Source organism: Accipiter gentilis, chromosome Z (assembly GCF_929443795.1).
Source record: "Accipiter gentilis chromosome Z, bAccGen1.1, whole genome shotgun sequence".
Classification (NCBI taxonomy): Eukaryota; Metazoa; Chordata; class Aves; order Accipitriformes; family Accipitridae; genus Astur; species Astur gentilis.
This window is the reverse complement of record NC_064919.1, coordinates 77,778,828-77,791,995: the sequence shown is the minus strand read 5'-3', so window position 1 is coordinate 77,791,995 and position 13,168 is coordinate 77,778,828. Positions and strand designations below refer to the sequence as shown.

Here is a 13,168-nt window from a genome sequence, read left to right as displayed (position 1 = left end):
TGGCCAAGGGCAGGTGATGGAGAGAGGAGAAAGGGCAGGATAGGAGCCAGTGACAGTGACAAAGGCAAGGGCAGCCAGTAAAACAAAAGGACTCCCCGAGGGGGACAGTTTGGGGACACCAATGACACCATTATACCCAGCTTCACATGGTGCAAGGGGGACCTCCCAAACCAGCCTCAGCAGAAGGCAGCATAGGTGAGCAAGAGTTGGTACTGGCATCCCCTCCCTGAGTCACAGGAGCTGGGGCTGAAGGGCTGGGGCTGGGCATGTAAGTTTGGGCATGAGTGTGGAACACAGAAATATGGTCTCTTTTCCATAAATCTTGTTTTAAAATGCAGACACCTTCTTTCCCAACCTGTATCCCCAGAGCTCTGCAATGCGGTTGAGGCAATGGTGCGCAGGGATGTGGCTGTGCAGGAGGGAAAGGGTGCCTTTGCTGTGGACTCCCAGCTCCTGCCCCTCAGTCCTGTGATAGAAAGGGAGTCTCAGAGTTCACCCGTTGGCCAGGAGAGGAAAGAGGGTCTCTGATGGGCTGCTCAGATCTGGGGGCTTCTCACAGATCCATGGAAAGTCATCAAAGCAGTAGGAGTTGCTTACCTTTCCATAAGATGGTCTTGCACAGAGTGGGAACTAGCTGTTCCTAGACGACAAGGAGCACGTGAGAGGTGCCACCACCATGCTCACAGCCTGCTGCCAGGCTCATGGTGTCTCCCACATAGCTGCAGCCCCAGGGCCCCTTAGCCTGGGCAGGAAGGCCAGAGCACTGCCCATGCCTGAGCATCGGTCCCGTGGTCAGGACAGATGCCTGAGCAATACCCATCACCTCTACCCATGGCTGTTGAAGGTGGGAGAGGTGCAGGTGGACAGGATGGAACAACTTATTCTTTAAACAGCTTCTCATAAAAGCCATCAGGTTTACCATGAAGATTTTATTATCTCTCTCCGATGCAGTACTTGGAACCATGCACCTGCACAAAATGCTGGGGGGACAGAAGCTGTTGACTGCCCACCCCGTGCCCAGTGCCCACCTGGTACCCGGGAGCCCCGGGGCCGACCGTGCTCCCCCCCGCAGCCCGCTGAGGTGGGCACCCAGGGCTCGCAGTGCCACCCCAGCACCTCCGCAGATGCCGCTGCTGCTGGCCCCACGGGGCTCTGCCCAGCCCCACCGTCGCGCCCACCCTCCTGGGCTGCCGCAGCCCCCCCGCTCTGTACCGGCACCGTCCACGACGGCCAGTCGCCTTGGACCAGCAGCCGAGCGGATTTCATCGTGCAGTCGTAATAGCTGTCCCACCAGGTCTTCTTCTCCACCGAGATGAAGAGGCACCTGCTCCTGTAGAGCACCCAGCCCGAGGGGCAGCAATCTGGGGGCAGGGGCACGGCTCAGGCGCTCGCCCTCCCGCGGGTGCTCGGGGGGCCCAGCCCGGCCAGGATCGGCCCCGACATCTCCCCAGCAGCACCACTGCCCGCTCCCCCGGCCCTCCGCGGCCCTACCCTACCCTACCCGTATTCACGCAGGCGCGCAGGCGGCCGACGGAGCTCTCGCTGGCCCTGAGCTCCCTCTGCACCTCCTGCACCTCCTGCTCCAGCACAGCCAGCTCCTGCCTGGCGCGCCCCAGCTCGGCGTTCAGGCTCCCCAGCTCCAGCTGGCTGCTGTTGCCCTCCCGCCAGGCTCGCTGCAGCTCCGCTCTGGCCCACGCCAGCTCCAGCCGCGTCCGCTCCAGGCTCTGCTCCCGCGCGCTCGCCTCCTGCGAGAGGCGGCCCTGCTCGGCCGCGTGCTCACGGGAGGCGTCCTGCAGGCTGCGGGTGACCTGCCAGTCTGGGGACACGGGGGTGAGCTGGGGCACGGGGGGAGGACGGCCCGAGCGGGGGGGGACCCGGGTCCGATCCTGCTCAGGGGGCAGGGTGGGCACGGCCAGGCCGTGGGGAGGACAAGACAGCCGCAAGGATGTCGAGGGGAGGCAATGGGAGGCAACGCAAAGGCGACGGGTGGGAAAGGGCAGGCAAAGGGAAGGCGGTGGGACACAATAGGAAGGCAAACGGAAGCCGATGGAAAGGCAACGGGAGGCAACGGGAAGGGAAAAGGAAGGTGACAGGAGGCAGGGGGAGGGGGAGGCGGGGGGAAGGGGGCAGCAACAAGAGAGCAAGAGGAGGGAGAGCAAAGGCGGGTGAAAGTGAAAGTGATGGGAGGCAATGGGAAGGCAGCGAGAAGCAGGGGGAAGGCAGTGCAGGCAGATGCCGTGGGAGGGCAGCTCAGGGTGCCAAGCAAGAAGCAGCGCTGCCCTGGACCGCCAGCCCCAGGCACACCCTGGCCCTCACGCCCCCCCAGCAGCCCAGCCCTCACCCAGCCCCGAACCTGCTCCCGGTGCCCCTCTCCCCATCGTGCCTCCCACCCTGCGGCCCTCACCCCGACTCACAGCAAGCCCCCAGGGCCACAGTGGCCACCAGCAGCAGCAGCAGCAGCAGCAGCAGGCTGGCTGCCAGCAGCCGTGCAGGGATGCGCCAGCGCCGGTGCCAGCGCCCTGCAAGAGATGTGCGCCCATGGGCATCACCCCGTGGTCCCACTGCCACCGCTCGCTGCCCACGCCGTGTCGGGGCATCCCCGCAGCGGTGCCCGTGGCCGGGCTCTCACCTGGGCTGGGCGCTGCAGTCACCGTCCCCAGTGGCACGTTCTCGTAGGGGCTGTCGTCCTCATCGGGGGCTGCGGGGCAGCTGGGGGCCGTGACCGGTGGGGCTGTGGCAAACTTCAAGTCGGCGTAGACCACGCTCTGGGCCATGTGAGCAGGTGCTGCCGCAAGCGGCAGCAGCCCAGGGACTCGGTCCTTCCCTGCTCCACCGCAATCAGGTGACAGTCTGTGGCAAAGATTGCATGGGGTGGAGCCACATCTTCATGTTCAGAAAAGCAGAAGTAGTTGCTTTATTTATAAAAAGTGGTTTTATTTCTGAGGTTGCTCTTGCTTCAGGGGCTGGGGGCATGAACAAGGTCTATCCTGGGCAGCATACTCTGCATCTGCCTCCCCAGGCTGCAAGGAGCCCTGAGAGCCCGTGTGTACTGGCCACAGTGGGGCCCTGCTGCTCCATGCATCACCTTTCCCATCCCAGCCCCTGCTCGGGAAATGGGATGCAGTGATTGTGGGGGCTTAGTCCTCCACATGTGCCAGGAGGGACTCCCAGGCATGTCCATGCCAGAGCGGTATGTTGCTGGCAAATCCCAGGTGGTCTATATTGAAACCATAACAGCCCCCATGACCAAACTCCTCCAAGCCAAGCCCCAGCAGGCCTTTTAGGTTCTCGCACATCACCCAGCCTCAAAGCAAAGTGAGGGTGTTTGCTGTGACCTCCTCAGATTGGGCAGGCACCAGGAGACAAACTGCTGCCCAGCCCAAGCCTTCTGTGGGACTGGGGAGGCAAAGGCTCACCTCTCAGCTGCCTTTCCCAAGAAGCATAAACCCCAGGCAGCCACCATGACCAGAAAGCCCAGAGCTTTGGGCGGACCTGCTCCAGCCTGCACAGGAGCTGCTCCACACTGCCACCAAGCCATGGGGACGCTTGGGTGGATGCTGGCTCCCAAACACTTCCTTCAGTGCCACAGCAGCTGCAGTTTGCCACTGGGCAGCAATGCAACCCAACCGAGTCAGTGAGCTGGAGGATGCTCCTCCATCCCACCACCTTCATCCCCCAAAGCCAGCCACAGCATCCAAGTGCCAGAGTTTATTGGCAAAGTGCAGAGATCCAGGGAGGTAAAGAGGTCTGAGTGAGGAGGCAGCAGCGGCCGGGGACGCCCGTGCGGTGGGGTCAGGCAGGGAGCAGGGTGGTGGGACAGCCTGGAGGTCCCCACGGTCATCATGGCCCCACACAGGTGTAGGTGGTGTTTCCCCAGAGGAAGGCGGGGGGTGAGGACCGGAGCCACTGCAGGGTGGCTGCGCTCTGCTCGCAGACCCAGCCGAGGGCTTCCCCGCACAGACCGCCTGACAGCCCCAGGCCTGACACCCTGCCGCAGGCCAGGAAGGAGCTGGTGGAGCGCTGGATTCGGAAGAGCCTGCAGGGAGAGAGCAGGCTGAGATGGGATGGGTGGGAAGGGCTGGGGTCATCCCATCAGCAGCATCTCCAGCCAGGGACCAGAGGCTGCACAGAGATGCTGTGGGGGCAAAGCTCACCCTCCCCATGGAGCACTGTCCCCTGCCACCCTCCTCCCAATTAGGACACATGCTCTGATCTCCCCCACACTACCTCTGCCTGTTTGACATGCAGCCCCCAGCCCCATCATGCCCGCAGTACCCCCAGATCCCTCCTGGCAGGGCTCAGCACCAGTTGCACCAAGCAAAGCCTGGGAACCTGCTTTGGGGGGAGCCCCCTCAGCCCCTCACCCAGCCAAGGTGTGGGCACCAGAGTCAGGCCCCCACAATTTTCCCTTCCCTAAAATGCCCCAGTGCAGCCCTGGGAAGACAAGAGGTGGCCAAAATGTGGAGCACATTCCTGCATGCCAGTGGGCTGCCTGTCGCCCTGTCTCCTCCTGGCCCTGATGCTGGACCCTCAGCTGTCCCCTGGCTGGGGACAAGCTGACAGCCTCACCCCTTCAGTGCGGTGCCATCCAGCCACTTCCAGTCAGACCTGGAGCCATCCCTCTTCAGTCCCACGTGGAACACCTTCATGTTGGCTGTGCGCACCAGGAAAGCCTAGCACAGGAGAGGACCTGCATGAGCTCCCTGGGGGGACACCCAGCCCCAGCCACACCATTAGTGATGGGGGCTGCGCAGTACAGGCACAGCATCACCAGCTCCCTGCCTGGAGGCTTGGCTAGGCTTTGGGCATGCGGGCCAGAGCCAGGGAGCTGAGACCCTTCTGGTGATGGCTGGGTGACTGCTGAGGGACCTTGAGGTGGTCACCAGCACAGCCCAATGCCCATGGGCAGATGGACAGGCCAGGCTGGGTGCACTCACCAGGGTGGTGTTGGCTCGGATGGTGACTAGCTGTGCCCCTTTGGAGCAGCAGTCTTCTCTGCTCTGCTCCCAGCTCTTTTTGGCAGAGGAGAAGTAGTAGCACCGCCCTGCATCCCAGACCCAGCCAGCCGGGCAGAACTGGCATCTCCCTGCACACCAGAAATACAGCCTGCAGGAGCAGCCGGGATGGGGCAGCTGGTAGGGGATGCCACCAGCCCCCAGCCCAAGGGACAGGAGGGTGACAAGGGGCAGCCAGGGTACCAACCAGCCCATTGTACTCCTGTGGCTGCCCCACGGAGAGGACCCTCCACTTGCCTTTACTCTGGAGCCCAGGTCCCACATCACAGCCCCAGCTCCCCAGTGGGAGCCTCAGGGGAGATGGGCTGGTTACACGAAGGTGCTGGCATTGGGCAGGTGGGTCAGGAAGGAGAGCTCCAGGTTTGGGGGTACGATACAAGCATCATTAGCAAAGCGCTGGGAACACAGTGAAGATTTCAGCATCACCAGACACTGGTTGAAAGAGAGCACCTGATGCCATTTGGCACATGGATGCTTATGGCAGCCATAAGCCTGATGCTCGTGGCAGGCCCACGCGACGCTGAGCTGCGCTGGGGTCATCTCTTCCAAAGGGGTCCCACCAGTGCAGCCTGTTCAGCAGCACTGGGGCAGCATTCCATGCTGTGAGCCAGGGGACAGGCAGCGAGGCTGAAGGAAGACTTGGCGGGGGGCACGTTCTGGAGTAGGGACAGATCCTGCCTCTTGAAAGAAGCAGCCAGGCTCTCTCCAAGCCTTGCCCAGGAGCCCACCATGTTCTCCTACCTTGCAGTGTCTGTTGCCCATAGCTGGGGCTCTCCTCCATGCTCCATGGACCATGGGTGCAGCTCTCCTGTTGTCCTAAATCTACAGCAGAAGAGCACAGGAGAGTCCCCGCCAACCCTGGGCTCCTGCTCCCCGCAGCACCCAGAGTCCTCTCCCACGGGACAGGCCACGGCTGTGGCTGAGGGCATCCCCCGCTTTAGGTGACCTGCCAGCTAAGCCCGCCAAAGGTCCTTGCGGCTTTTGCTGTGCTTGGGGGCTCATCACACAACAGGCTTTCGGGGAAAGTGCTTCTGCCTTTCGGTTTCAGTGTCACCACTCTCCTTCCCTTTTAATTTCATTGCCACGTGATGGAGCGGGATGCCCCAGCACCATCCCCAAGCCCACGCTGTCCCCTCGCCTTCTGCTCCCAGCCAGGCAGGCAAGGTCTTGCCTCACCAATTTTCCTGCTTGCCCCAGAACCCGCAACACCCTTGGCCCCAGGCAGGAGGTCCCGGCTCCGTGGGCAAGCTGCAGCTCTGTCTGTTGCTACACAGGCCCCATGGTGCCAATCCAGAGCCCAAGACCCCAGCCAGAGAGGTCTGGGCACAAGCAGATACTCACAGTGGAAGCTCAAGCCAGCGAGGATGATTTGCGCCAGCAGGAGCATCAGGGAGAGGAGAGCCAGGCTGATGGCTGCCCAGCACCATGGCAGACGCAGTGGCTGCTGAGGAGCTGAGAAAGGGAGTTAACGTGAGCCCTGGGGGCTTGGTGGGAGCAGTGGGGACCCCCTCAACCAGGAAAGGTCTGTGAACCCTGGGCAGGGTCTCAGGAGGCAGTGGGGGAGACCAGGAAAACTGAGGGAGACCCTGTTTGCAAGCCCTTTGACCCTCCTAGAAATCGTTTCCCTGCAGACAGCGCTTGGCACGGGGTGAGCAGAGCGGACCGAGGGGTGCCTGTGTGTGCTGTGGCACTGGGGTGCAGTGGGCATCCCCTGCCCTTGAAACCCTCCTTGAAACCCTTGAAACCCTGAGAGCAGGCAGTCTGCAAGAGGGCTGGAGAGTAAGCTGTTTGGGAAGAAGATACCCGAAAGGAGCGAGCAGGGGGGAGCAGGGCTGGGGGAACAGCCCTTCAGAGGGCAAGGGGCTGCAGGAGGGCAGGGGACCCACCGGAGAGCTGGGGTGCCAGGGGCAGGGAGCAGCACGCCATTACCTGGTGTGGGGGGCAAGCGCAGATCCGCATACGTGACCCCCTCTTCCATCCCTCCCTTGGTCTCTCACTCTGTGTCCCACAGGGGAAGCGGTAACCCCCTCCCAGCCCCCTTTGGCAGCCGGGTGTGACGCGAAATGGAGAGTGTCACTTCCTGGTGGGGTCCCCAGAGGCACCACCTGGGCCCCAGCCCTGTGGGGTCACGGTGCTGCCAGCAACTGGGGTGAGGGGGAACCCCTTGTTGGCCAGCACCCAGGCATTCCCCACACCAGGGAAACCCGCACCCCTGGCTGGGGGGCAGCGAGCGGTGGAGATGGCTGCTAGCTCAGACACAGGGCCAGGGCTGGACTAGGCAGCCATGTCAATGCTGCCTTCCGTGACCCGACGCCTCGGTGCTCAGCAGATCTGTCCTAGGGACCGTGCGGGGGACCTGGGCATCCTTGGGGAGCAGGACATGGGGCCCTGCCTGCATCCCCGGGCTCTGCACTCTCAAAGCAGCAAGACCACGGGGTGTTTGCTCAGATGTGGTTTCTGCTGCCCCCCCCCCCCTTTTTTTTTCTTTTTTTTTTTTTTTTTTGTGCATGGGCCTGCAGCTGCATCTCAGCCCTGGAAAGCAGGGGCCTGGGCTGCTCCTTCCAATCCCTGAGCCTTGAGGGCTGTCGTGATGGCCATCCCTGCTGTGCCCTCGGCATTTTGGGGGGGGCAGAGATCCCAGGCTCCCTGCCACACCACGCGCCTCCACCCTGTTGTAAATGAATTTTGTCCCAAACAGGATTTTAAACAAAGTTAACAATTTATTAAATGAATAAAGGCAAGCAAACAGCACTGGGCACACCGGGACCTTCTGCTCTACCAAGACGTGCGCTGTGAAAAACAAGACAGCTTCTTTTATAGTCTAACATTCGTTACATATTCATACTAGGCGTGTTCTTCTCCATCTCCTGGTTGTGGGGGTGCTTAGAAACTTGTCTCTGACCAGGCTCCCCACTGTTCGGGCCAGACCGCAGACACCCTGTGTGACCGCCGGCACCTTGCACAGCACCAGCCGCAATCACCAGAACCCAAACAAGTCCACAACAGACCCCCACCCAACAAATACACACAACAAATGGCCCATCAAGATCCCAAGCACCGCAATCCCTGAGGCCAAATACACATCCAAATGCCTCAGTTCTCTTCTAGGATAGTTAACAACAGAACCGGTTTTGGGTTGGCAAAAAGAGAATGAACTACGTACATATCATCTGTCTCCTCCCGGCCTGCGGTTACACAAGGATCGACAAAATGGTTAAAGATCACATAGACAGTGAGGGTCACATTTTATTATGCGGCCCTAGCATTGTTTATATTGACACGAATCAGACGAACATATCTCACAAGCCCTACAGCCGGGCAGGGCAGGCAGGAGCGGGGATGGCTGCGGGCAGACAACGACCCCCTCCGCCCGGCTGGCGGGTGATGGTGGGGGGGCGTTAGCGAGGCCGGGACTACGTTTCCCAGCGGCTCCTCCCGGGGCTGCACATGCTCGGTGCGGCTCCCGGCGACTCCCGGCAGCTCCCGGCGCGGCGCCCGGTGCCGCGCAGGAGCGCTCGGTGCGGCTCCCGGTGCGGCCGCCGGTGCGGCTCCCGGCGGTCCCCGGCGCGGATCCCGGTGCGGCTCCCGCTGTGGATCCCCGCGACTCCCGGTGCGGATCCCGGTGCGGCTCCCGGGGCCGGCCCCCGGTGCAGCTCCCGGCGGCTGCCGGTGCAGATCCCTGTGCGGCAGACTCCCGGGGAGCGCACGGCCGAGCCCCGGGGCTGAGCCCTGCCCATCCCGGCCTCACCACCGGCCCGGGGCCGAGGTTTCCGCCCGGCACCCACCCTCGCCCCCGGCAGCATGCCCCGCGGGCGAGCCTGGACGCAGGCGGAGGTCAGCAGCCTCCTGGCGCTGGTGGGGAGCTCCGGGGAGGCCGCCCTGCTCATGGCTTCCACGTCGCGACCCAACGAGGCACTGTGGCGGGAGATCTCCCAGGGGCTGGCGGCGGCCGGCTACGGGCGCAGCATGGCCCAGTGCCGCTCCAAGTGGAAGGCGCTCAAGCAGGCTTTCCACTCGGAGCGGGAGACGCGCCGGAGGGTAGGACACCACTCACCCTGCCTGCCCCCGCACTACCGAGCCATGAAGAGCATCTGGAAGGCGGCCGGGCGGCCCGTTTTCGGCGAGAGGAGGATGCCAGGTGGGTGCCAGGGACGGGTGGGCGAGCTCTGCGGGGTGGCTGGACGTGGGATACTGGGGGAGCGCTGGTGCTGCATGGGCACCCAGGGTCTGTTGATGATCTCTTTCTTTTCCTCTAGACCTGGTGAAGCTGACCCCCAGGAGGCGCAGGTCAGCCCTTGCTGCCCACCCTTCGTCCTCGCCAGAGCCACCAGGTACTCGTGAGCTCAGGCAGCTGGAGTGCGGCTTGTCCCAGCTGTGGGATGGCAGGCACACCTTGTCTCCCAGTTATCGAAGCTCTTTTCTGCAACCCCTCACTCTCCTTCTGCAGAGCACGACGTTGGCAGGGACGCCCCAGGCATGCTGCTGTCCCCGCTGCTGCAGTGTGTGAAGGACGAGCCAGAGAGCCGTAAGTACTGGTCTGCCCCGCTGCACCGGGCTGCACGGCCACGGCTCCAGCCCAAGCCCATGCCAGCATGATGGGAATGGGGGGGGCTTAGAGGGTCAGGTGTCCCATCACAAGTCCCTTAGCAGGGATGCTCGCCAATGGGGATGTTGGAACCTCTCTCCAGAGGCTTTGGCTCCAAACCAGCCCCAGAGCGTGTGGGGATGGGGATGGTTGGACAGGGCAGGAGGGGGTCCTCAGCTCTGACCCAGCCTGAGGGCATGGCGAGGCTGCTGGGTGCCCCATGGCAGGCTGTGGGGCTCAAGGTCTCAAAGGGACGGTGGCCCCGATCCAGCTCAGGGGGCTCTTGCGGCTGTGCGGCACTGCAGGGCATGTGACTCCCCTTCCTTCGACAGGTCCTGGCTTCCCCCTTCCCCAGTAACACCATAAACCTCCAGATGAGTTAGGACTGGGTGTGAGGGCCAGAGGTGCCTGCAGCTCCCCTGCCCTGCAGCCCACCCAGGGGTGGATCCTGCGTCCCCCTCAGTGTTTGCACTCTTGAGGGTTTGGCACTGAGGTGATGCAGGGTATGTCCCTGGGTCTGATTTGCGTGGGTGCCCCGGCCAGCATCCCGCACTGGGTAATTACCTTCTGTCTCCCTAAATTCCCCCTGCAGTTTCAAGTGGATGTGGGATTCTCCTTCACTTCCAGTCCTAATCTGTTGTGTAGCGTTGCTGCGCGCTGCTACGCCGCTGCTGCCTTCCAGCCCAGAGGTGGCTGCATTGCAGTGGTGGGTGAGTGACTCCTGCTTTTGTATCTAGCTCGTGAAACGCTTTGGGGCCCTGCAGGGTGCTGTGGAGCTGTGGCTAGGGCATGTCGGGCTGCGGGGCTGGCCGGGGCAAGCTGGGCAGACCCCGGGGTGGTGGTGATCCCCCACAGGTCCCCTCAGACAGTGCATCTCTCCTCTCTGCTCTCTCCCAGCAGCCAGTGGGGACCACGTCGCTGGAATGCCACCCACTTCCCCCACCATGCCACGTAAGGCTTTCCTTGCCCCGCTCAGCCCAGTAAACCCCCTCAGCCCCACAAGCAGGGTCTGATACGGTTCTCGTTGCAGACACCGGTCACTGCTTCCCTCCCCTTCCCCTCCTGGGTGAGTACCATGCCCAGGCCACTGTGCTTGTGCGCCCCGGGGCAGGAGGTAGCTGAAGCTCATGGACTGCATCTGTTCTCTTTCCAGGTTGTCATACTGCCCTGAAGCAGGAAAGAGCTGAGCAAAAGGCTGGTAAGTGTCTGCAGCTTTGAGCAAGTCCCCCCTGTCCTGTCCTGCCTGTGGGGACGGAGAGCAGGGGCTCCCACAAGCAGTGCCCACCTGGGGCTCTGTGGTGGGATCGGGCTGTGTATGGGGCTTGGGCTTGAGTGGCTCCAGTGCTTTGGTTGCTCCCTCCATGCCAAACCATTGTGGCAGATTTTCCTGGTGAGATGTCCCCAGGGTTGCAGAGAGGAAACCAAGTGCTGCCAGTGGCCACCGCAGCCCCGGGCTCCCCTGGGACAACTGCCATGAGTGAGCAGCCAGCAGCAGAAGGGGCATCAGATGCAAGCCTGCAAGGTGGGTCCTCCCTGCAGCATCCCAACAGCCTCACGGCAGGGGCTCTCAGAGCCATGGTGAGGGTTTGCTGCCACTGACCTGCCTCTCACTGCAGGCTCCAGCATGGCAGGCTTGCTTCAGAGCATTCAGCAGCTGCTGGTGCAGATCCTGCAAACGTCGCGGCAGCAGCAGGCGCTGCTGGAGAGCCTGGCCAGTGACACCGTCTCCCACCTCCACCTCCTCTCCCACAGCCTGGTGCAAGTGGGCGAGACCCTGCACCAGCTCCTGCTCCGGCCGCAGACCCACCCTGGCCCACTCGGTCACTACGTCCCCCACGTGCCCTTTTTTGAAGGTGGCCCCGGGGTGCCCTGCTCCCCAGGTGCTCCCCACACCTCTCCAGATCACAAAGAGGAGCCTCAGATGTCCCCTGCTGCCGGCTGCACCCCCCCATGAGTGCCACCATCCCCAGCCCCAGGGGCAACAATTCACTACACAGCTGTGGCACAAATCTTTATAGCAGAGGCCCTGGATATTTTGGAAGTTTATAGAAGAGAGACATTTTAATAAAATTAAAAATAGCTTTTGTACCAGTGACAACAATCGACCGATTCTTTCCCCATGTCCGGGGGATGTTCCCCTTCTCACTTTCGAGATGAGCAGAAGGGGAACTGGGCTATTTATGGCCTCCGAGAAACTCCCAGGCCACTCATGGTGGGGCAGGTGTATGTTCCATGCCCCTGTCTGTGCCCTGATGGCTTCCAGTTATGTCTGGGGCCGACGGGACCCTGGCCTGGAGAACATGCTGCCAGGTTGTGGAGGGGAGCAGGGCTGCTGCTGGGGCTTGGAAGGGCAGGGAGGCCAGATGGGACATGAGCTGCATTGTTCTGCAAGGGAAGGGGCCAGGGTAGGCAATGCTGGGCAGCACGGGGGCTGGGGAGGCAGTGCGTGCTGCAGCCCTGGTCCCTTGATCGCTGGGTCCTTAGGTGGTCACTTCCAGCAGGTGAGCTGGGGCTGTCACAGACGGTGCTGCGGACTTGCAGCATGCTGCGGTGAGCCCCCTCCTGCTCCCAGCACTCAGGACACAGATCACCATCAGGTAGCAGTAGTTGCAGATATGCCATGGCATATTGCGCTTGGCAAAGCGGTCACTGGCTCTTATCTGGACCCCTACCACCTCCACCAGGATGCCCACATCCTCCATGGGGATGGGGCAAACGTGCTGGCTGCCTCCAGAATCACTTGGCCATGTCCAGGGAGAGGATGTAGGTGATGCCACCTGCATAGGGCAGGTAGATGTCAGAACAGTATTCCTGCCATGCCACGTGCCGCTTGCTGGAGGGCTGGCAGGTGACCTTCCACTTCTCCCAGGAGAAGAGGGACCCCACAGAGAGGCTGGTCTGTGTCAGGTCAAGCCCAGCCAGGAAGATGGGCAAGCAGTCCATGTTGAAGCAGTTGTCATCCATCTTGAGGATGTAGCAGGGCCAGCACTGCTCAGAGGCCGTGCGTGACCTTCAGGGTGAGGTTGCAATACATATCCATGTAGCTTCCCAGCAAGACGTCCCCCAGCTCCTGCCCTTCCTGCTGCACACCCCAGCCCACTGCTGCCTTGGATGCCTGCCCCACTAGAAACACCACTGCAGGGGCTTGCCAGGGCACCCCACGTCCTCCAGATGCACACGCTAGCGTGCACCCCACATGTGGCCAAGCCATGGGGAGCAGCCACGGGCATGGCCAACGGGGGCCACCAGGGAGGTAACTGGGGGACAGCAAGTGCTACAGCACCACTGAGCAGCAACATTACAGCCCAGCTGGCATCTGGCAGGGGAGAAGCGTGGGTGGATGGTGCTGGGAAAGCCCGTTACCTCTCACGGCACCGTCCCTCGTCCCACACCAGCTGTGCACCCTGGATCAGAGAGAAGGGCCATGCTGCGGAGGCGTGCTGGCCCCATGATGCAGCGGCCAGAGAGCTGGGGCCCATGGGAGCTGCTGGGTGTGGGACCAGCCCTGGTGGGGATAGGGGTCCCATGGCCGTACAAAAACCATCCTCTGTGCTCCAGAGCAGGGAGC

General features: G+C 62.4%; 3 protein-coding genes across 4 annotated transcripts; 1 reads left to right on the top strand and 2 right to left on the bottom strand.

Moving 5' to 3' along the window:
* Positions 1 to 492: 492 nt before the first annotated feature.
* Positions 493 to 2,774, bottom strand: LOC126036096 (B-cell differentiation antigen CD72-like). The gene is given in 6 exon segments (XM_049795446.1): positions 493 to 636; positions 936 to 980; positions 1,213 to 1,361; positions 1,502 to 1,816; positions 2,415 to 2,519; positions 2,630 to 2,774. Coding segments are annotated over 6 exon segments (903 nt in total).
* Positions 2,775 to 3,840: 1,066 nt separating this feature from the next.
* LOC126036303 (killer cell lectin-like receptor subfamily G member 1) lies at positions 3,841 to 6,993 on the bottom strand. Its single transcript, XM_049795895.1, has 6 exons — positions 6,945 to 6,993; positions 6,357 to 6,467; positions 5,757 to 5,837; positions 4,938 to 5,086; positions 4,570 to 4,673; positions 3,841 to 4,036 (listed from the first exon to the last, which is right to left on the bottom strand). Exons 1-6 carry the CDS (start codon positions 6,991 to 6,993, stop codon positions 3,841 to 3,843), a joined length of 690 nt encoding a protein of 229 aa, XP_049651852.1.
* Positions 6,994 to 8,712: 1,719 nt separating this feature from the next.
* On the top strand, positions 8,713 to 11,666 carry LOC126035969 (uncharacterized). Of its 2 annotated transcripts, XM_049795144.1 has the most exons (8): positions 8,713 to 9,153; positions 9,272 to 9,346; positions 9,463 to 9,540; positions 10,498 to 10,551; positions 10,631 to 10,666; positions 10,754 to 10,798; positions 10,982 to 11,122; positions 11,217 to 11,666. In XM_049795144.1, exons 1-8 carry the CDS (start codon positions 8,817 to 8,819, stop codon positions 11,552 to 11,554), a joined length of 1,104 nt encoding a protein of 367 aa, XP_049651101.1. In that variant the 5' UTR covers positions 8,713 to 8,816; the 3' UTR covers positions 11,555 to 11,666. The 2 variants fall into 2 exon arrangements, with proteins under 2 accessions (XP_049651101.1, XP_049651102.1); XM_049795145.1 differs by lacking the exon at positions 10,631 to 10,666.
* Positions 11,667 to 13,168: the final 1,502 nt, after the last annotated feature.